An 18,628-nucleotide genomic window follows, 5' to 3' on the forward strand; every position below is an offset into this window, starting at 1 on the left:
GAACTCAGAAATCCACCTGCCTCTGCCTCCCGAGTGCTGGGATTAAAGGCGTGTGCCACCACGGCCCGCAAGAGGCTCTCATCTTGTCACTGAATTCCCATGATGCAACTTGCAATTTTTTTTTTCTTTTAAATTCAGGCTTTCATATTGCCCAGGCTGTCTGTCAATTCTCAGTGTAGCCTAGGATGACCTCGGATTTCTTATCCTCCTGTATTTGCCTCTCGAGTGTTGGGTTTACAGATGTGCAACGTCACATCTGCTTTTACTTTTTTCTCTTGTAAGAGGATTTGGTCATACTGTAGAGCATAATACTTGGTGCTCAGTCACCTTGGTGATGATTGCCTTTCCTAGAGATTTGTAGAAAGTGTGAATTTTTTTTTGTTTGTTTGTTTTGTTTGTTTTTTTCGAGACAGGGTTTCTCTGTATAGCCCTGGCTTTCCTGGAACTCACTCTGTAGACCAGGCTGGCCTTGAACTCAGAAATCCACCTGCCTCTGCCTCCCAAGTGCTGGAATTAAAGGTGTGCGCCACCACGCCCGGCCAGAAAGTGTGATTTTTAAACTATCCCAGGGACAAATTTTGATGTTGTTGGCTAAAAATTCCACGGTGAAATATACTTATAATCTCCCAACCTTGAAGGCAGTACAGCTCCTAACTAGGCAGCAGTGGTTCACTGCTGGAAAATCAGTGGGGCAGATCCATAAGGAGCCAAGTCAATAATCTGTCAGACAAGATGGAGAAGCTTATAGTGAAAACCCAAGCTCTTTCTTCTTTTTAATGTGTGTAGTGAGTACACTGTCCCTGTCTTCAGACACTGCCAGAAGAGGGCATCAGATCCCGTTACAGATGGTTGGGAGCCACCATGTAGTTGCTGGGAATTGAACTCAGAACCTTTGGAAGAGCAGTCGGTGCTCTTAACTGCTGAGCCATCTCTCCAGCCCAACCCCAAGCTCTTGTAGAGAGTATTACACAACTACGTATGCGTCTGGCCCTTGTCCCAGATTCTCCACATTTCATCAAAATGCTTTAAGACAAACTCCTCAGAAGTGCAGGAAGTACAGGATGGATCACAGATGGGTAAAGGACTTTTATAAAAGCTACTTAAAGTTGAGCAATGAAAACCCTTTAAACACAGTAGTAGACAACCTATTGTGAAAGGGACATCTTCTAGAACCTGATGGAAGCAACTCTTTCAGGAAAGGTACTTCATAGAACAATGAAAAGACTCAAAGTGGACAAATGTGCATACAAAACAACCCCCTTCCAGTATCTCTTCAACTTAAGGTTTTTAAAATTTTTATTTTATGTGCATGGGTGTTCTACATGCGTGTATCTGTGTCATGTACATGTAGTGCCCACAGAGGCTAAAAGAGAGAGAGAGATTGGAGTTACAGACCATTTTACCCTACCTCTTCGACTTTGGCTTGCTTTTGTTTTGTTTTTTTGAGTTTCTTGTTTGTCTTTTTGTTTTGTTTTCTTTTGTTTTGTTTTTGAGACAGGGTCTCTCGATGTAGTTCTAGTTGTCCTGAAATTTTATGTAGACCAGCCTGGCCTTAAATTCATAGATATCTATCTACTTGCCTCTGCTTCCAGAGTACTGAGTTAAAGACATGCACCACTATGCCCAGCTATTCAACTTTTAAAGACTGATATTAGATGCTTCTATAGCAGTGGTTCTTAGCCTGTTGATCCTATGGGTGGGGTGGTATCAAATGATCCTTTCACAGGGCTTACCTGAGACAAATGGACAGCACAGATATTTACATTATGATTCATAACAGTAGCACAATTACACTTATGGAGTAGCAATGAAAATAATTCTATGGTTGGGAGGTCAGCACAACATAAGGGACTGTATTAAAGGGTCGCAGCATTAGGAAGGTTGGGGACCACTGCTCTACAGAGAAAGTGGCAATTAAACTTTACCTCAAAACCTTGAAATCCAGGTGGGAGTGTGTTCATAGGGTCTACAGACAATTCATAGGACAGAGGGAAGCCTCCTTCACTACTACAGAGACGGCCAAAAAAGTACACAATGCTTGTCGAGAGAAAGCATCCCTATATTAGGATTTCCTAAACCTCTCCAAAACAATATGGAGCCTTCTGTTGCTAAGGTAACCTGAACCATCTTACTCCTCTTTTTTTTTTTTTCCAAGATTTATTTATTTATTATATGTAAGTACAGTGTAGCTGTCTTCAGACATTCCAGAAGAGGGCATCAGATCTCATTACGGATGGTTGTGAGCCACCATGTGGTTGCTGGGATTTGAACTCAGGACCCGTGGAAGAACAGTCAGTGCTCTTAACCACTGGGCCATCGCTCCAGTCCCCTATCTTATTCCTCTTAAAGTTAATGACAAGCTTTGTCCACCTGCCACCTCCAGCTCTTAGTGAAAATAGAAGAATACTAGACAATGGTGGCACACACTTCTTTAATCCCAGCACTTGGGAAGCAGAGACTGGCAGATTGAATTCAAGGCCAGCCTGGTCTACAGAGTAGGTTCCAGGACAGCCAGGGCTACACAGAAAAACCCCGTCTTGGGAGACCAAAATTAGTTAAAGGAAAAGTAGAGGAGGCAATCAACCCCAGCTTTAGTTAGACCTTACCAGGCTATGTCAGGCAATGCTAGAGCTTTGGAGTCTTGAAGTAACCCATACTCCACAACCCTTGCAAGAACTGAAGCTACCCTAAAGGACTACTGAAGGACTCTTGTCTGGCTTCTGCCACATTGTATGGTGTTAGTCGCCACTATTCCCAGATGATTTTTGTTTCTTTGCTTGTGTTTGTTGCTTGTAAACTTTGTGTTTTCCAGACTCTGCCAGTCCGGAGTCAAGTTTAGGTTCACCCAGGACAGAGACTATTCCTCTAATCTTGTCCCCATTAGATCAAGTGTCCAAGGATGCTATTCTTCCAGTATAGGGCCAACAAATCTATTCTGCAAACACTTCCAGAAGATGGACCTCCGCCCTTCAACACCCCTAAGAAATAGGGAAGAATATATCCTTGCAGGGAGACTAAAACAGAAATAGGGTCTTCACTGGGCTAAGAGACTGTGGTTCTCAAGTCCTTAATCAAAACCTGATCGCCAGGATCTCTCTCCTCCCTTGACTATGTATGAAATATGTATCTCTTATCCCATTTCACAAGGGAAAAGAAGAACCCCTATCCAGTATAGGAAGATTATAGTATCCCATAAGGAAAGCAGGCAACTTACATGGTGTGCTGGTTTGAATTGGTTTGGCTCCCCACAGACAATGCTTGGTCCATGGGGTGTAGCACTATTAGGAAGTGTGGCCTTGTATGAAGTGTGTCACTGTGGGTGTGAGCTTTGAGGCCTCCTAATGCTCAAACCCCACCCAGTGTGGAAAAAGAACCTCCTTCTGGCTGACTGGATCAAGACGTAGAACTCTCAGCTCCTTCTCCAGCACCATGCCTGCCTGGATGCTGCCATACTGCCTACAGTGATGAAAATGGACTGACCCTCTGAAACTGTAAGCCAGCCCCGATGAAAAGTTGTCCTTTATAAGACTTGCCTTGGTCATGGACCTTACTTGAGGTGATATAAAGCTGATATAATTTGTGAGACTGGGGTAGGAACATTCAGGATGGGCAAAGGCCATTGGCTGAAGGATGAGAGTACCAAAATGCCTCATTAGCGTGGGGAAACCTTGCTCCAATCTCAGGTGCTAACTGAATGAATATGACCTTCCTTAGGTAGAGGTATCTGTGCGGGTTTTGAATTCCCCAGACAAGGTCAGAGAAAGAGAAGCCTTGCCAATGAAAGGAGTCCCCCATATTGCAAGGAGCTCAGAGTCTATCCAGTCAGTGACAGACTTTGACCTTAATTAGTAGAGTTTTCCCACAGATAACAGCACTTGCTACTATAGTGGGGAACCTGGATTCAATTTCTAGTACCCATATGGAAGCTCGTAACTGTCTGTAACTCCAGTTCCAGGTATCTAACGCCCTATTCCGACCTCTCAGGACACCAGGCATGCACACGGTACACAGATATGCAGATGGGGTAAATATTCACATACATAAAATTAAATAAGTAAATCTTTCTTAAAAATGGCCTACATCAGGCTGGAGAGATAGCTTAGTGGTTACTTAGAGTACTTGAGCCTTGATCGGAAACCTTTGTCTTGGCTTCATCCTTCTCCACCATCCCCCTTCCCTGAATCTAGATGCACATTAGTATTACTTTAGTTTGGAGGGTGTAAGCTTGACATAGGTCATCTGAGAGATGGGAACCTCAACTGAGAAAAGGCCTCCACGAGATCAGACCGTGGAAAGCCTTTAGGGCATTTGGCGATTGATGGGGGAAACCCAGCTCATTGTGGGTGGTGCCACCCCTTAATTTATAGTCTTGGATTCTATAAGAAAGCAGGCTGTGCAAGCCATGGGAAGCAAGCCAGTAAGCAGCACCCCTCCATAGCCTCTGCATCAGCTCTGCCTCCAGGTTGGGGCCATGCTTGAGTTACTGCCCTGACTTCCTTCAGTGATGGATATGATGTGGAAGTGTAAGCCACATAAACCCTTCCCTTTCTAGCTTGTTTTTGCTCATGGTGTTTCAACCAAGACAGGGGATTTTATTTGTTTGTTTCATTTCTCATCGTAAGGCCAAGTCTCATTATATAGCCCAGGGTTGTTTCAAACTTATTATGCAGCCTAGGCTAACCTCAGACTCTCAGCAGTTCTCCTGAGTTTACTTCCAGGCACTGGGCTTTTAGGCTTGAGCAACCCTGCCTGGCTGATGTAAGAGCACCAACTGCTCTTCCAGAGGTCCTGAGTTCAGTTCCCAGTAGTCACTTGGTGACTCACAACCACCTGTAATGGGATCAGATGCCCTCTTCTGGTGTATCTGAAGACAGCTACAGTGTACTCATATAAATAAAATGAATAAATCATTTTTAAAAAATGGTCAGGAGGCTGGAGAGATGGCTCAGTAGTTATGAATACTTCTTGTACTTATTGTACTTTTAGAAAACATGAGGGACTGAGTTCCACTCCCAACATCCACATCAGATGGCACATAACTCTTATAGCTCCAGGTCCAAGGTATCTGCTATGTTCTGGATGCTGGCAGCACCCACATATACACATGCACCTGTTCACACAGACATACACATACATTGAAAAAAAAACCACCCTCAAATCCAACTCAATTGGTATTTTTATATATGTATCTGGATATGCATGAATGTGTGTGTGTGTGTGTGTGTGTGTGTGTGTGTGTGTGTGTGTGTTCTTTGCTAATGTCTTACGTATCCCAGGCTAGCCTTGTACGTGGCTATTTAGTTGAGGATGACTTAGAACTTCTGACCCTCCTGCTTCCAGATCCTTAGTTCTCAGTTCGTAGGTGTGTGACAGACATTATGCTTAGTTTTTAAGGTGGTGATGGATAATAACTAATTCCCTTGCCTCCGACTCCCTAGTGCTCAATTTGTAGGTATGTGACTTCATGCTGAATTTATGTGGTGATGGATATTGAGCCCCAGTTGTCCTGCATGCTAAGCATGATTTTTGGGGAGGTAGGGGTGGGGAGCTGACCAGGATCTCTTAGAGCCCAGGCTAGTCTCAAACTCCCTGTGAAGCTGAGCATGGCCTTGGACTTCTGACCCTCCTGTTTCCGAGCCCTTCCTAATTTTGAGATTACAGACAAGCAGTACACTCATTCCTTTTGGTTTTGGTTTCATATAGGTCAGCTGGCAGGGAATTCATTGTGTTTCTGCTGTGGAATACCTGACTTTTCTGCCTCCATTTCATCCCCTTGTAGCTATTGATCACCATTAAAAACATTAGTACTGTTTTAAACTTAGGCTCCCTCAATCCATGTGCCATTCAGGGAAAAAAAAAAAATGTAAGTAAAATGTAACACTGAAAGCCTATATAGTTCCCTTTTCATTCTTCATGGTTTATTTCAGAATGAAGAGAGGGACCTGAGTTATGACTGACACCGTGTAACCCCGAACAAATGGTATAATTTCTCCAGTCTTCAATTTGTTCATCCTTAGAACAATCTAGTTGTTTTACACTCAAAAAGCCCTCCAATCTAGTGGGTTAAATGCAGCTTTGGGGATCTCTCGCCCCCTACTGGCACTTTCCCAAATTGCACCTACCTTTCTAAGCTTAAAATCAGTTTTAGTGTCTCTTTTATTTACCCAAGTTTCCTTGTTACAAACCATCCATCCATCTTCCCATTTAGAAACTACAGGTTTCTCTTTTATCAAATACAAAATCTAAAGCCTTTACTTAAAGTTTATATCAAGCCTTTGTTGTTCAAACCTTGATTTCTTTCCGTGTTGTGCTATGATTGCTGAATGTCTTTCTCTATTGTGGGCTCCAGGTGTCTGTATGGGGTGGGATGTGTGTGTGTGTGTGTGTGTGTGTTTGTGTGTGTGTGTGTGTGTGTGTTGCTATGCCATGAATTTTTATGGTGGCTAAGGGATAGCCTTCAGAAGTTGAATGTCTTCCTCTACTGTGCATTCCAGGGATCAAACTCAAGTCATCAAGCTTGAGGCGAGTGCTTTTACCCACTGAGCTATCTTGGCCCTCCCCTTTTTATATTTCAAGGCTATTTTAAGTAGGTGTATACAAGGTGTGATGGTTTGCATAAGCATGGCCCTAATAGACAGGCTCATATTTGAGTATTTATTCCCCAGTAGGCGCAACTGTTTGGGAAGGATTGGGAGGGATGGCCTTGTCAGACGTGTGTAACTAATGGTGGACTTTGAGGTTTCAAAAGCCCATTCATTCCCAGTTAGCTCTGTCATGCTTGTGGATCAGTGTATAAGCCTTAGCTACTGCTCTAATGTCATACTTGCCTGCTGCCATGGTCTCTGCCATGGTGGGTATGGCCTTAAACTAAAAAGGTAAGCCCCCAAATACACTCTTCTGTTAATTTCAAGTTGTCTTGGTCATGCATGATGCCTTTATCACAGGAACAGAAAGTAAGTCACAAGGTTAGAATTATTTCAACTTTGTAGTAAACTATAAAATAAAATAAAAATAAACACCTCTATTCTAAATGTCTTAATCTGTTTTGTATTAGCATGTCAGCTTTTGGGGAGCAAAATTATATCCAGTGTTATCTTCCTTTTTCCCCCTCTGAGTTTTGCATCCTTATGGTTCAGTATGTGTTTCCTCAACATCCTTTTCCAAAATCAATTGATTCCCCCATCCCTGCAACTAGAATTCTTTTTTTTTTTTAATACTCCTTGATCATATGCTCTCATCTTTGAAGTACCCATTGGTTCTTGGCAGAATACACTAAATATAACATTGGCTGGTGGGGGAAACTAAGTCTTGACTATGTAGCCCAGAACTTATCCTCCCTCCCGCTTTCCAAGTGATGGGTTTATAGGAGCATGCCACCATGCCAGCTTAATCCTAACACTTCTTGTGTATTAGTATTCTCTTATACTGTGTATCTTCAGTTAAGCGTCGCTAAGACTTAACTCTAGTTATATGCCTGCCAGCAGGGCAAGGGGGCTCCTACTGTTTCAGGATATGGGGTAGTAATAGCAAATTCTAAGTGTGAGGTTTTAATAGGAAAGGTGGACTACTTTTTAATGTCTAAATGATTTTTTTAAAAATGTGCACTGGTGTTTTGCCTGCGTGTATGTCTGCAGGGATATGGGACCCATTGGACCTGGACTCACAGATAGCTGTGAACTGCCATGTCAGTGCTGGGAGCTGGTCCCAGGTTCTCAGGAAGAGCAGCCAGAGTTCTCTCTCTTTCTTTCTTTCTTTCTTTCTTTCTTTCTTTCTTTCTTTCTTTCTTTCTTTCTTTCTTTCTTTCTTTCTTTCTTTCTTTCTTTAAAAAAGATATATTTATTTGTTTTAGGTATACAAGTACACTTCAGACACACCAGAAGAGGGCATTAGATTCGATTGCAGATGGTTGTGAGCCACCATGTGGTTGCTGGGAACTGAACTCAGGACCTCTGGAAGAACAGACAGTGCTCTTAACTGCTGAGCCATCTCTCCAGCCCTGCAGCCAGAGTTCTTAACCACTGAGCCATCTCTCCAGTCCCCAAGGATGAGTTACTTTTAAAAAAATATATTTAATTTTTTATTAGATATTTTCTTTGTTTACATTTCAAATGTTATATCCCCTTTCCTAGTTTCCCCTCTGAAAATCCCCTAACCCTTCCCCTGTCCCCCCTGCTCCCCAACCCACCCACTCCCCCTTCCTGGCCCTGGCATTCCCCTATACTGGGGCATAGAACCTTCTCAGGACCAAGAGCCTCTCCTCCCATTGATGACTGACTAGGCCATCCTCTGCTACATATACAACTAGAGCCATGAGTCTCACCATGTGTATTCTTTGGTTGGTGGTTTAGTCTGGGGGAGCTCTGGGGGTACTCTTTAGTTCATATTGTTGTTCCTCCTATGGGGCTGCAAACCCCTTCAGCTCCTTGGGTTCTTTCTCTAGATCCTTCATTGGGGACCCTGTGCTCAGTCCAGTAGATGGCTGTGAGCATCCACTTCTGTATTTGTCAGGCACTGGCAGAGCCTCTCAGGAGACAGCTATTATCAGGCTCCTGTCAGCAAGCTCTTGTTGGCATCCACAATAGTGTCTGGGTTTGGTGGTTGTTTATGGGATGGATCTCCAGGTGGGGTACTCTCTGGATGGCCATTCCTTCAGTCTCTGCTCTGAACTTTGTCTTTGTAACTCCTTCCATGGGTATTTTGTTCCACCTTCTAAGAAAGATTGAAGTATCCACACTTAGGTCTTCCTTCTTCTTGAGTTCCATGTGTTTTGCAAATTGTATCTTGGGTATCCTGAGCTTCTGGGATAATATCCAACTATCAGTGAATGCATATCATGTGTGTTCTTTTGTGATTGNGTTACCTCACTTAGGATGATATCCTCCAGATCCATCCATTTGTCTAAGAACTTCATAAATTCATTGTTTTTAATAGCTGTGTAATACTCCATTATGTAAATGTACATTTTCTGTATCCATTCCTCTGTTGAGGGACATCTGGGTTCTTTACAGCTTCTGGCTATTATAAGTAAGGCTGCTATGAACATAGTGGAGCATGTGTCCTTATTACAAGTTGGAGCATCTTCTGGGTATATGGCCAGGAGAGGTATTACTGGATCTTCCAGTAGTTAGTAGTATGTCCAGTTTTCTGTGGAACTGCCAGACTGATTTCCAGAGTGGTTGTACNAGCTTGCAATCCCACCAGCAATGGAGGATCGTTCCTCTTTTACTGGTTTTAATAGGAGCCATGGGCTACTTTACAAGACCAAGCAATCCAGGAGGATCAGTTACCATCCTCAGGGACATCCAATGTCTTTCAAGGCTCTACATTTCCCCACTGGCTTTAAGGATTAGATAGTCTATGAAAGGTCAACTGAATGCCCTCTGTCAGTCTCTCATTGTAGGAGGGAGGCTTCCTCTGAACTCCTTTCCCCTCCTGAGGTCTAGCTTTCCTGTTGAAGTATCAGATGTGACAATCTGATCACAGCCTGTCCTTCATCAGCAGTTTACCAACACAACCTAATGGGATCAGCCACCTCTGCTGTTCTGACACTGTTAGCATCATGTTTTCCTAACATCCAAATTGCTGAATGTCCCCCCAGAGAATTCTCCTTGTGGATCTTTCCCCAGTTATACTACCTGAGGAGTCTCCAAGAACATCCCTCAAGATGACCCATTTGCAAAAGAGCCACAGGTCTGAGCACAAGATCTGGCTTATAACTATGATTTATCCCAGTGCTGCTGAACAGGCTTGTACCATTCCACATGCAAAGCACTAATTACTGGGGAAGCTTGCCTGAGCCTATGACCAGTTAGGCTTAATAAAGATTACTTTAAAATGAGCTTAGACACGCAAAGAGAAAATGAGCTCTAATGACAGATACACCATACTTACGATATGGGGGTAGGCTCTCAAAAATTTGTTTAGAGCACATTTCATAGGGTCAGCTAGTAGGTACCCACTGCCTAGCATGTACTAAAAAAAAATTCAAATGCCCTGAAGGTGAACACTACAAATCCTGTTGTTTATATAGACATTTCAGGTGTGTGAACCTCCTACTCATTAAAAAAAAAAGGTGGAATCCTCCTGAGACCTTGTTATATACTAACCAGAAGATATACACAAATGGCCCTCAGAATGACACTGTTGCTCTACTATGTTCATAAGTATATCCAGTTGTTATCCCCCTCCCGGTCCACATTTCCTCATTCTATCCCTCATCCCCCGTCTCCAAGAGGATGTTCCCCCAAACCCTGCCAGGCTTCCCCACTACCTGGGGTCTCCAATCTTTCCAGGGTTAGGTGTATTTTCTCTCACTGAGGCCAGACCTAGCAATCCTCTGCTGTATGTGTCAGGGGCCTCATATCAGCTAGTGTATGCTGCCTGGTTGGTGTCTGAGTGTCTGAGAGATCTCAGGGGTCCAAGTTAGTTGAGACTGCTGGTCTTCCTATGGGGTTGCCCTTGTCCTCAACTTCTTCCAGTCTTTCCCTAATTCAACCACAAGGGTCCTCGACTTCAGTCCATTCATTGGGTGTAAGTATCTGCGTCTATCTCAGTCAGCTGCTTGTGCAAAAGGTTTATTAGCTGGTGATATAAAAGCAAGTGAGGGGGGTGGAGGCAAGCCAATCACAAAGTGTGTGTGGATTGGAGGAGGACGAACTGTTCAAATGCAACTCAAGTATAATGTAGGGAGTCTTCCTGGCAGTCTCCATGACTCACAGGGTCATTGTCCTGGTCAGTGGCCACCTAAAGAGGCACAGCTTCAGCCTGAACACAGACAATCCCAGTTTGAGGCAGCTGGGCCTCCAGACAGCTAAATGTCCTCCTGCTGAAGATGTCAAGAGATGTGTTCTGCTGCAAGGCTGGTTATGGCTCAAGACAACCTGAAAAACATTTATTGTCAAACAAAATATTTATCACCAACAACACATGGTAATCTCTTCTTCAAGGCAGATTGTAATCTCTCTAAAAATACAACATTGATCAATACCAAAAATGCAGATCCCTTTTTATATCTCACAAACCAAGCAACAGCCTGAGGGGATGAATTTTGTTAAAGACTTTTCCTTAGAGAACTTAAGAATCAATGTGGCTTCAATTGCCACAGGGTGCACACAGATGTAAGGACTAAATCACAGCTGCCCAACGGTAGGAGGCAAGTATTTCTAAGTGCTCATAATGAAAGACAGTTTCTGAGCTTATGAATGTTTACCAAAATAACCTCACATGTACTCTGGAAAACTCTAAACTAGATATATGTAGATGTATATGAAAGAATTTCCTTTCAAATACAAGGATTCGTACTATACTCTTATCAATGCTGTCCCCATTATGTAATTTTAGCTTTTAAGATCTGTAATACAAAACCAAGTCAAAGAGACCAGAGTTTCTGCCATCTGCTAAGTTTAAAATAGACTATCGATCCCGGAGTTGTTTCGACAGTTCTAAACTACCATATTTCTAACTAATTCAGATCAAACAGTTAAGGCTAAACAATTCCTACCCAACCTATAATACTCACCTCAGCATCTGGATTCAGCCTTTGGGTATTTCATGACACATTGGTACAAGTCACAGGAGCTACTCAGAACCCACAATAAACCAAAATATTTAATATGAATCAAAGAGAAAACATTTATTTTCCTTCAAATCTGATCAATACTGCTTTAATGTAGAATATGTCATTTTTATTTACAGGCTAATTAAGAATATGAAACTCAACTAGATATAATACAATTATCTTAAATCACCTTATATGTGAATCAATATATTTTTGTTTTAAAATATGAAAACATAAGCCCCTTGTTGTGGGGACTATTCCAGCACCATGGACAAGTTGTGTTATTTATAATTGTTTAATTCTAATCAACAAACTTGCAAGCTCTTCATCTCTCAAATTTAACAATAAACCCTAACCCGAATGCGTCACTTCCGTCATGTTCAGAATAGAGAACTGCAGAAGACAATTTTGCACAGAAAGTGTGAGTATGTCCGCAAACTCACACCTCTCATGTTCTACACGTTTTCATTGCAATGGCTTTGCAACAGCTTCCCCCCCATTTTTTGGCTTTGTTCAGAAGATTCAGTGTTAAATGGGCATCTTTCCTATGAACATGAAATATAAAGACTACTTTTCACTTAGTGCTTTGGGACCACACACTCTGAAGTGAACTCTCCGGTGGGCCTGGGAGAGTACCAGGATGCTCTCAGAGCTTCAAGTCACAGTGCTCTCCTATGCTTCCAAACCAGAAAGCAGAGATGGAGAGATGGACCTGCAGAACCATAAACTACTCTTTCTAAATATATTCTGTACCCATCTCCCACGATCCTGCACAGGCAGCACATGAAAATGCTCACCAATTTTCTAACGTTCTGATTTCACATTTGCTGTGAAGATCTTGAAAAAATTCAAAGGGTTATATAGCTTACATTTCCTAGCCATTCGGTCATAGTATATAAGGCATATAATCTCTGAAGAAAAAGGAAAATAAAATGGTCCTGGTCCTTCCCAGGCAATGCTGAAAGGATAGGGGAACAGCGTGGTTTCATCTGTTACCATGAATATTTTTTCCTTAAATGAATACAATGGCTACCACCTACTTTGAAGGTCTCAAGTCATGCACTGGGGTATGTGTTTGGCGTGGGAGGGATACATGAGGAAAAAAACAATCCTTCTTTTAAGAGGCCTAGCCTATCGGAGCAAACAGTAATATGTAACATGTTTATTCATTTGTACAATTAAAATACTAACCTTGTTTACAGGCAATGTTACACCACAAGGTATCTGAGCATCAGTAACAATATACATACGAAGTGCACTTCTAGTTACCAGTTAACATGGTGATACTATGAAGAACGGAAACCACCCATAGACCATAAATGAGCAACAGTTAAAAAGTAAATTTATAAATAGCAAAATCACAAAATAAAGTATATACATTTTATAGATTTAACTTTGAACAAATATATAATGCATCTGGGGAAAAACAAGCATACCAAGAAAGAAGATACTGATATTGTAAAAGCCCTATATATGTAGGCTTCTCCCACGTAAGATTCCCTTAGGTGTAAATCCTTTAAAACAGTGACTTAGCAAAAATCACGCCTCTTTAAGTACAGTACTTTCACTTTGCCCAGCAGGCAGGGTGCAACTGTCTGTAGGTTAGGAAAGAAGGGAGCAGGCAGTCTGTACTTAGTTCTGATATAATAGAACTAATGCATTTGCAGAGTTTGCACACGAGTATTGCTTTAGTCAAACATATACTGATATAAAAACCAATATGCTCACTGTACCAAAATGTCTTTACCTCATCTTGCCTACCTTGGCCCCGGCTTTTTAAATGACTGGCAAGTCAGGTACTTAAAGCCAACTGCTATTTGAACACAATGTATTTCATGACATAGTAATGTTCCTATCACAAGACAAAGCTTGGGAACAACTCAAAAATGTATAAAGCTGTCTTTCGTGGATTCCAGACAATTAACATTTGGGACTAAACATTAACAGTGTAATGCTCCAATACCATGCACACAGATCAACATAATTGAAAACAGGCCATTTTCCACTCATCTGCGTTTCCTTTAAAAGTCCAAAGTCAAATGCACAGTAACTTTTCCCAAACTATTTGTAGAGCAGCATTGATTGATACAGGATTGCCTAAAGAAAACCGTTTTGTACTGCAGTTGAGTTAACTGGAGAGCGAACTCATCATAATGATTTAAGATAGTAATTAAGATATCAGGAATGTACAAGATACTTTTAAAAAAAAAAAAAACCTGAAACAAAATTTTCAATTAAGCAAAAATGTCAACCTAGATTTTTGCAATTCACTGAGTAAAGTTCTGTCATCTGAAATTCCACAGTTATCCTTAGGGAATATATGGTATCATTTACTCTGGTATCATTTAAAGGTACTTAGAGAATTCCAGTTAGCACTGTCCTGTCAAATATGAAAAGGAGCCAAATGAAATAGCATCCACTTGGCCTGTAAGAGCCTAGTAAAACCCCTTTGGGAAACACATGCTTTGGTGCTTAGATTCCAGGAAAACCAAAACTGCCTTCCATGCAATAGCTAATTAAGGTATACCACAGAAAACAGGGGTTTATGCACTTAGAATTGTTCACATGAAGCCCTGAGGTTCCCGCCTTTCTCTAGGCAACACACAGCCTCCCTGATCTTGTGCAGTCTTTGTCACCGTCTTCTCTAGTGCCCCATACTCCACGAGTCTGACAAGCAGTGTCTGGGATGGATTAGTAGGCCTTCTTCTGATGCAGGCTGTGCAGATGAGCCGCTCTTGCAGCAGTGTCATCCAGAGGGCTCTCACCCGCAGCCCCCACGTCCCCATTCTCATGAGCATCCCTCACTGCCTTCTTGTTATACCCTGGGAGACAAGAACACAAGAAACACCACGTATTTCTGGCTGAAAATATGTCTAAGTTTTACAACTTTACTAAGAAAAAATGTTCAATGAAATTATTAGCAGAGATATAAGGCAAACTAACATTACCCTGATCAAATCAATAGTGTTTATGGGAATTCTTTTATCTTATAGCAGACAGGACACATCACATACATTTTTAAAGTATTAACTATTGAAGCTATCTGAAAGTTGTGAAATAAATCCATCCAGTTTTCTAAAAAACTTAGGGTTGACATACTAAGTTGTAAAAATCCAATTGTATTTATACAATTATTTACTGAAACACAAATATTTTGCTTCTATATTTTTAACTTCAATTTATTGAACTATACGCTAGTTGACTACTAAACAATCTGTTGGTAAGATAATGTTTAGCTAAATATTAAAATAAATTTTGGTTCATTTACCTAACATATAATGGAGTTTTAAATAAATATGATTGACTGAAAACCCCACTAAGTAATCTTAGAAAGATCCGTATTAAACAATAATCAACAGATACATTTTATTTCAACACTTGAGAGGCTAAGGCAGGAAGATCCTGTGTTCAAGGACAGCATGGTCTACACAATGAGTTCCTGGCCATCGTAGAAGTCCTAGGAAGATCTAAAACCTACCAAAGGTAATTTTTCATTATCTGACTCACTTAATAGTGATATGCTGTATGGCATGCATTTTGGCTGAGTCATATTTCATGTTTTAAACATTTGCAGTTTACATAGGTAAGAAAAGTTTCCTAACCAAGGCTATAAAATTACTGCTTTAAGCTTATGAGAGCTAGAAAACATTTAAAGAATGTCTAGTCAAGTACTGGTCTAAATGGGAAGACTTGTAAACAGTGCTGCTGTAACTCTGTAAGCCTTATCGACCTATGATACGGACTACTGCCTTAACATTACTATGAACTTATGGAATGTAAAAATGCTTAACATGTGATCATTTATCTTTACAAGGTATAAAAATAAGAACAACAATAAAGCTGTGGTGAAGCACTTTTCTGCTTCATCCAGTTTAAAAAAAAAAAAAAAAGTAAGGAACGTTTTGTTTTTTTCCAGACAGGGAACACTCTTGATCTCTTGAACACAGAGATCCATCTGCCTCTGCCTCCTGAGTGCTAGGATTAAAGGTTTGTGCCCCAACCCCCACCCAACCCTGCCAACTCACCAACATCTTGGAACAGGTTTTTTCACACCCATGACAGTAAAATGACAATGGGATTGTGGGAGAGCAGCTAACATAGAGTTCTGACAAAAATGTCACAAGAGGCCACTCCCCATCCTCCCCCCTCACCTGAGACAGAGTCTCACTGTGTAGTTCTGGCTGTCCTGAAACTCACTTTGTAGAACAGGCTAGCCTCAAACTCAGTTTCATCTACCTCTGACTTTTATTTATGTGTATATATATGTACCTGTGTCTAAATGCCGGTGGAGACCAGATGAAGGCACCAGATTCACTGGAGCTGAAGCTATAGTAGGTATTTGGGTGCTGGGAACTGAGCTCTAGTCCTCCACAAGAGTGGCAAGTGCTTTTAACCTCTGAGCCACCATCTCTTTGGTCCTAGTAACTGGCTTTACTGAAGGAAGCTGGATTTACATCTAGGTTTTTATCTACTGTTACAAGTGCATGAAGAACCTGCTTCACAGAACTGTAGCTGGGTCAGAGTATTTTAATTGTCTTTTCAAATAACTGTCAATGTTCTTTAGTACTCCACAGAAATCCAACAAAGGTAGACCTTGAGGAACTGTCAACACACAGTTATATTCGAGTTTTCTTGCCTAGCTTGTACTGTGAAGGTAAATACACACAACTCTGTAAAATTACATGCAGGTCATACAAAAAACACTGGATTGCTGAAGTAATAAGCAGCAATTCAAAAGCTGACATGATTTACTGCATTATGTGCAGTAAGCTGAGTCAGTGACAGACGTCCTTGCATCTCATCAAGTGGAAGAGTAAAATGCAATGTACACAATCAACTGGCATTGGGGCTTAGGCAAAGAACACTAAAAGCACAAGAATGAAAGAGTGGGCTGGGCTTGTGATGCTTGCACGGGATGGCAGCACTTGGAGACTGAGGTAGGAAGACTTGTAAATTCAAAGCCAGACCAGGCTATACAGTGAGATGCTGTCTCAAAAAGCAAACCAAAGTAAGCAATGTACTCAAGAATTAACATTTAATAAAAAATAGTAAGTTTTACAGCTTTATCAGCAAGTGCCAATTTTGTCCAAAAATACCTGTTACTGTTTCATCACAGTATTGCCAGGAAAAGCCCCTCAGCCCATATGCCTCTCAAAAGGTCCCAGTGACTCCCAGACACCCAGGATAACTTGGAAAATAATGCTCTACCCAAAGGAAGCACTGTCATATTTCTTTTATAAATATCAAATTAAAAATCTTGAGGGTCCTATATTGTAATCTGGTTAATAATCATAGACATCAATTTAACCACTAACCCACAGTTCCAAAGCTCTACCTCCTCGTGTTATGAGAGAAGAATCTGCATTAAGACAATGTCTTAGTCAGGGTTTCTATTCCTGCACAAACACCATGACCATGAAGCAAGTTGGGGAGGAAAGGGTTTATTCAGCTTACACTTTCACATTGCTGCTCATTACTGAAGAAGTCAGGACTAGAACTCAAGCAGGTCAGGGAGCAGGAGCTGATGCAGAGGCCATGGAGGGATGTTCCTTACTGGCTTGCTCAGCCTGCTCTCTTTTAGAACCCAAGACGACCAGCCTAGAGATGGCACCACCCACAAGGGGACCTCCCCACTTGATCACTAATTGAGAAAATGCCTTACAGCTGGATCTCATGGGGGCATTTCCCCAACTGAAGCTCCTTTCTCTGTGATAACTCCAGCTGTGTCAAGTTGACACAAAGCTAGCCAGTACAGACACCTGTACTCTAAAGGGATGTTGGGTTTTGCTTCAGAGTCTAGAAAATTTGAATCTTTGTTTCTCAAGCATCTTAGCTAATATGAACTAGAGAACATGTAAACTAGTGGAACATAGTAAAACTGCCAAGACCGACTATTCATGCTTTTTGTTCTGTATTATTTAGCATGTTACTGAAGAACACTGAGGCTTTTACATTAAAATATTATTCATAAGCCAGGTGGTGGCGGCAACTGTGCACAACTTTAATCTCAGCACTTAGGCGGCAGAGGCAGGCAAATCTCCAAGTTCAAGGCCAGCCTAGTCCCTGTCTCTAATAACCAAAAGAAGAAATGTTATTAATAACCAGCACATTCATAATAAAATTTGGAGTGATTTTTACCTTGTAACATTTTCATCTCGCCACTGCTGTCTTTGCAACTAGCACCAGAATTCCCATTGCCTTCTAACTCATCAAGATACAAACGATAGCGGTGTCCACTCTCGTCTTCATACTCTACATTTTCATCGTCAGAATCCACTTCAGGTGCCACGTAGACTACTTCAAACTCAATCTCTCCTCTCTAAAGCAGGGATGAACACAGAAAGTCAAGCCACTGGTAATAGCCACAACAGAATTCTCAGCCTTTGGGAACAGGCACTAACAGGAGGGGAGCAGGTACTGCTCCTTCTCAGTCAGGTAGGAAAGTCTAGACTCTCAAAACGTACAAGAGAGGGAGGCTGTGACAGCCAGACCACTCCCTGGATCTTCTAATACTATAGCTCCTTCTGCCGATCAAAGCATTCATTCACCTCAGACACGGTCTTCGTAGACCAGGCTGGCCTTGAATTTGCACATAGCTGAGAATGAGCTACAACTCCTCATCTCCCTTCCCTTCCTCCACTTTTTTTTTTTAAAGATTTATTTATTTTTATTTATATGAGCACACTGTAGCTATCTTCAGACACACCAGAAGAAAGCATCAGAACCCATCACAGATGGTTTTGAGCCACCATGTGGTTGCTGGAAATTGAACTCAGGACCTCTGGAAGAGCAATCAGTGCTCTTAACCACTGGACCATCTCATCAGCCCCTACCTCCACTTCTTCTTCTTCTTTTTTTCTCCTTTAATAAAGATTTATTTATTATATGTAAGTACATTGTAGCTGTCTTCAGACATTCCAGAAGAGGGCGCCGGATCTATTTACGGATGGTTGTGAGCCACCATGTGGTTGCTGGGAATTGAACTCAGGACCTTCGGAAGAGCAGTCGGGTGCTCTTACCCACTGAGCCATCTCACCAGCCCCTACCTCCACTTTTAAGAGAAGGGATTAT

The 18,628-nt window shown here is 41.7% G+C and overlaps 1 protein-coding gene across 2 annotated transcripts in view; it reads right to left on the bottom strand.

The window, feature by feature from the left end:
* Positions 1-11,613: 11,613 nt before the first annotated feature.
* Gopc (golgi associated PDZ and coiled-coil motif containing) overlaps positions 11,614-18,628 on the bottom strand; it is a 44,324-nt gene continuing 37,309 nt past the window's right edge. For both annotated transcript variants that reach the window (XM_021204677.1, XM_021204676.2), the window contains 2 exons: positions 17,696-17,876; positions 11,614-14,379 (listed from right to left, as the gene is read on the bottom strand). In XM_021204677.1, the coding sequence (XP_021060336.1) occupies positions 14,249-14,379; positions 17,696-17,876 (312 nt within the window). In that variant the 3' untranslated portion in view covers positions 11,614-14,248. The remainder of the gene's footprint in view (positions 14,380-17,695; positions 17,877-18,628) is intronic.

Source organism: Mus pahari, chromosome 9 (genome assembly GCF_900095145.1).
Source record: "Mus pahari chromosome 9, PAHARI_EIJ_v1.1, whole genome shotgun sequence".
In the NCBI taxonomy this organism is placed as follows: domain Eukaryota; kingdom Metazoa; phylum Chordata; class Mammalia; order Rodentia; family Muridae; genus Mus; species Mus pahari.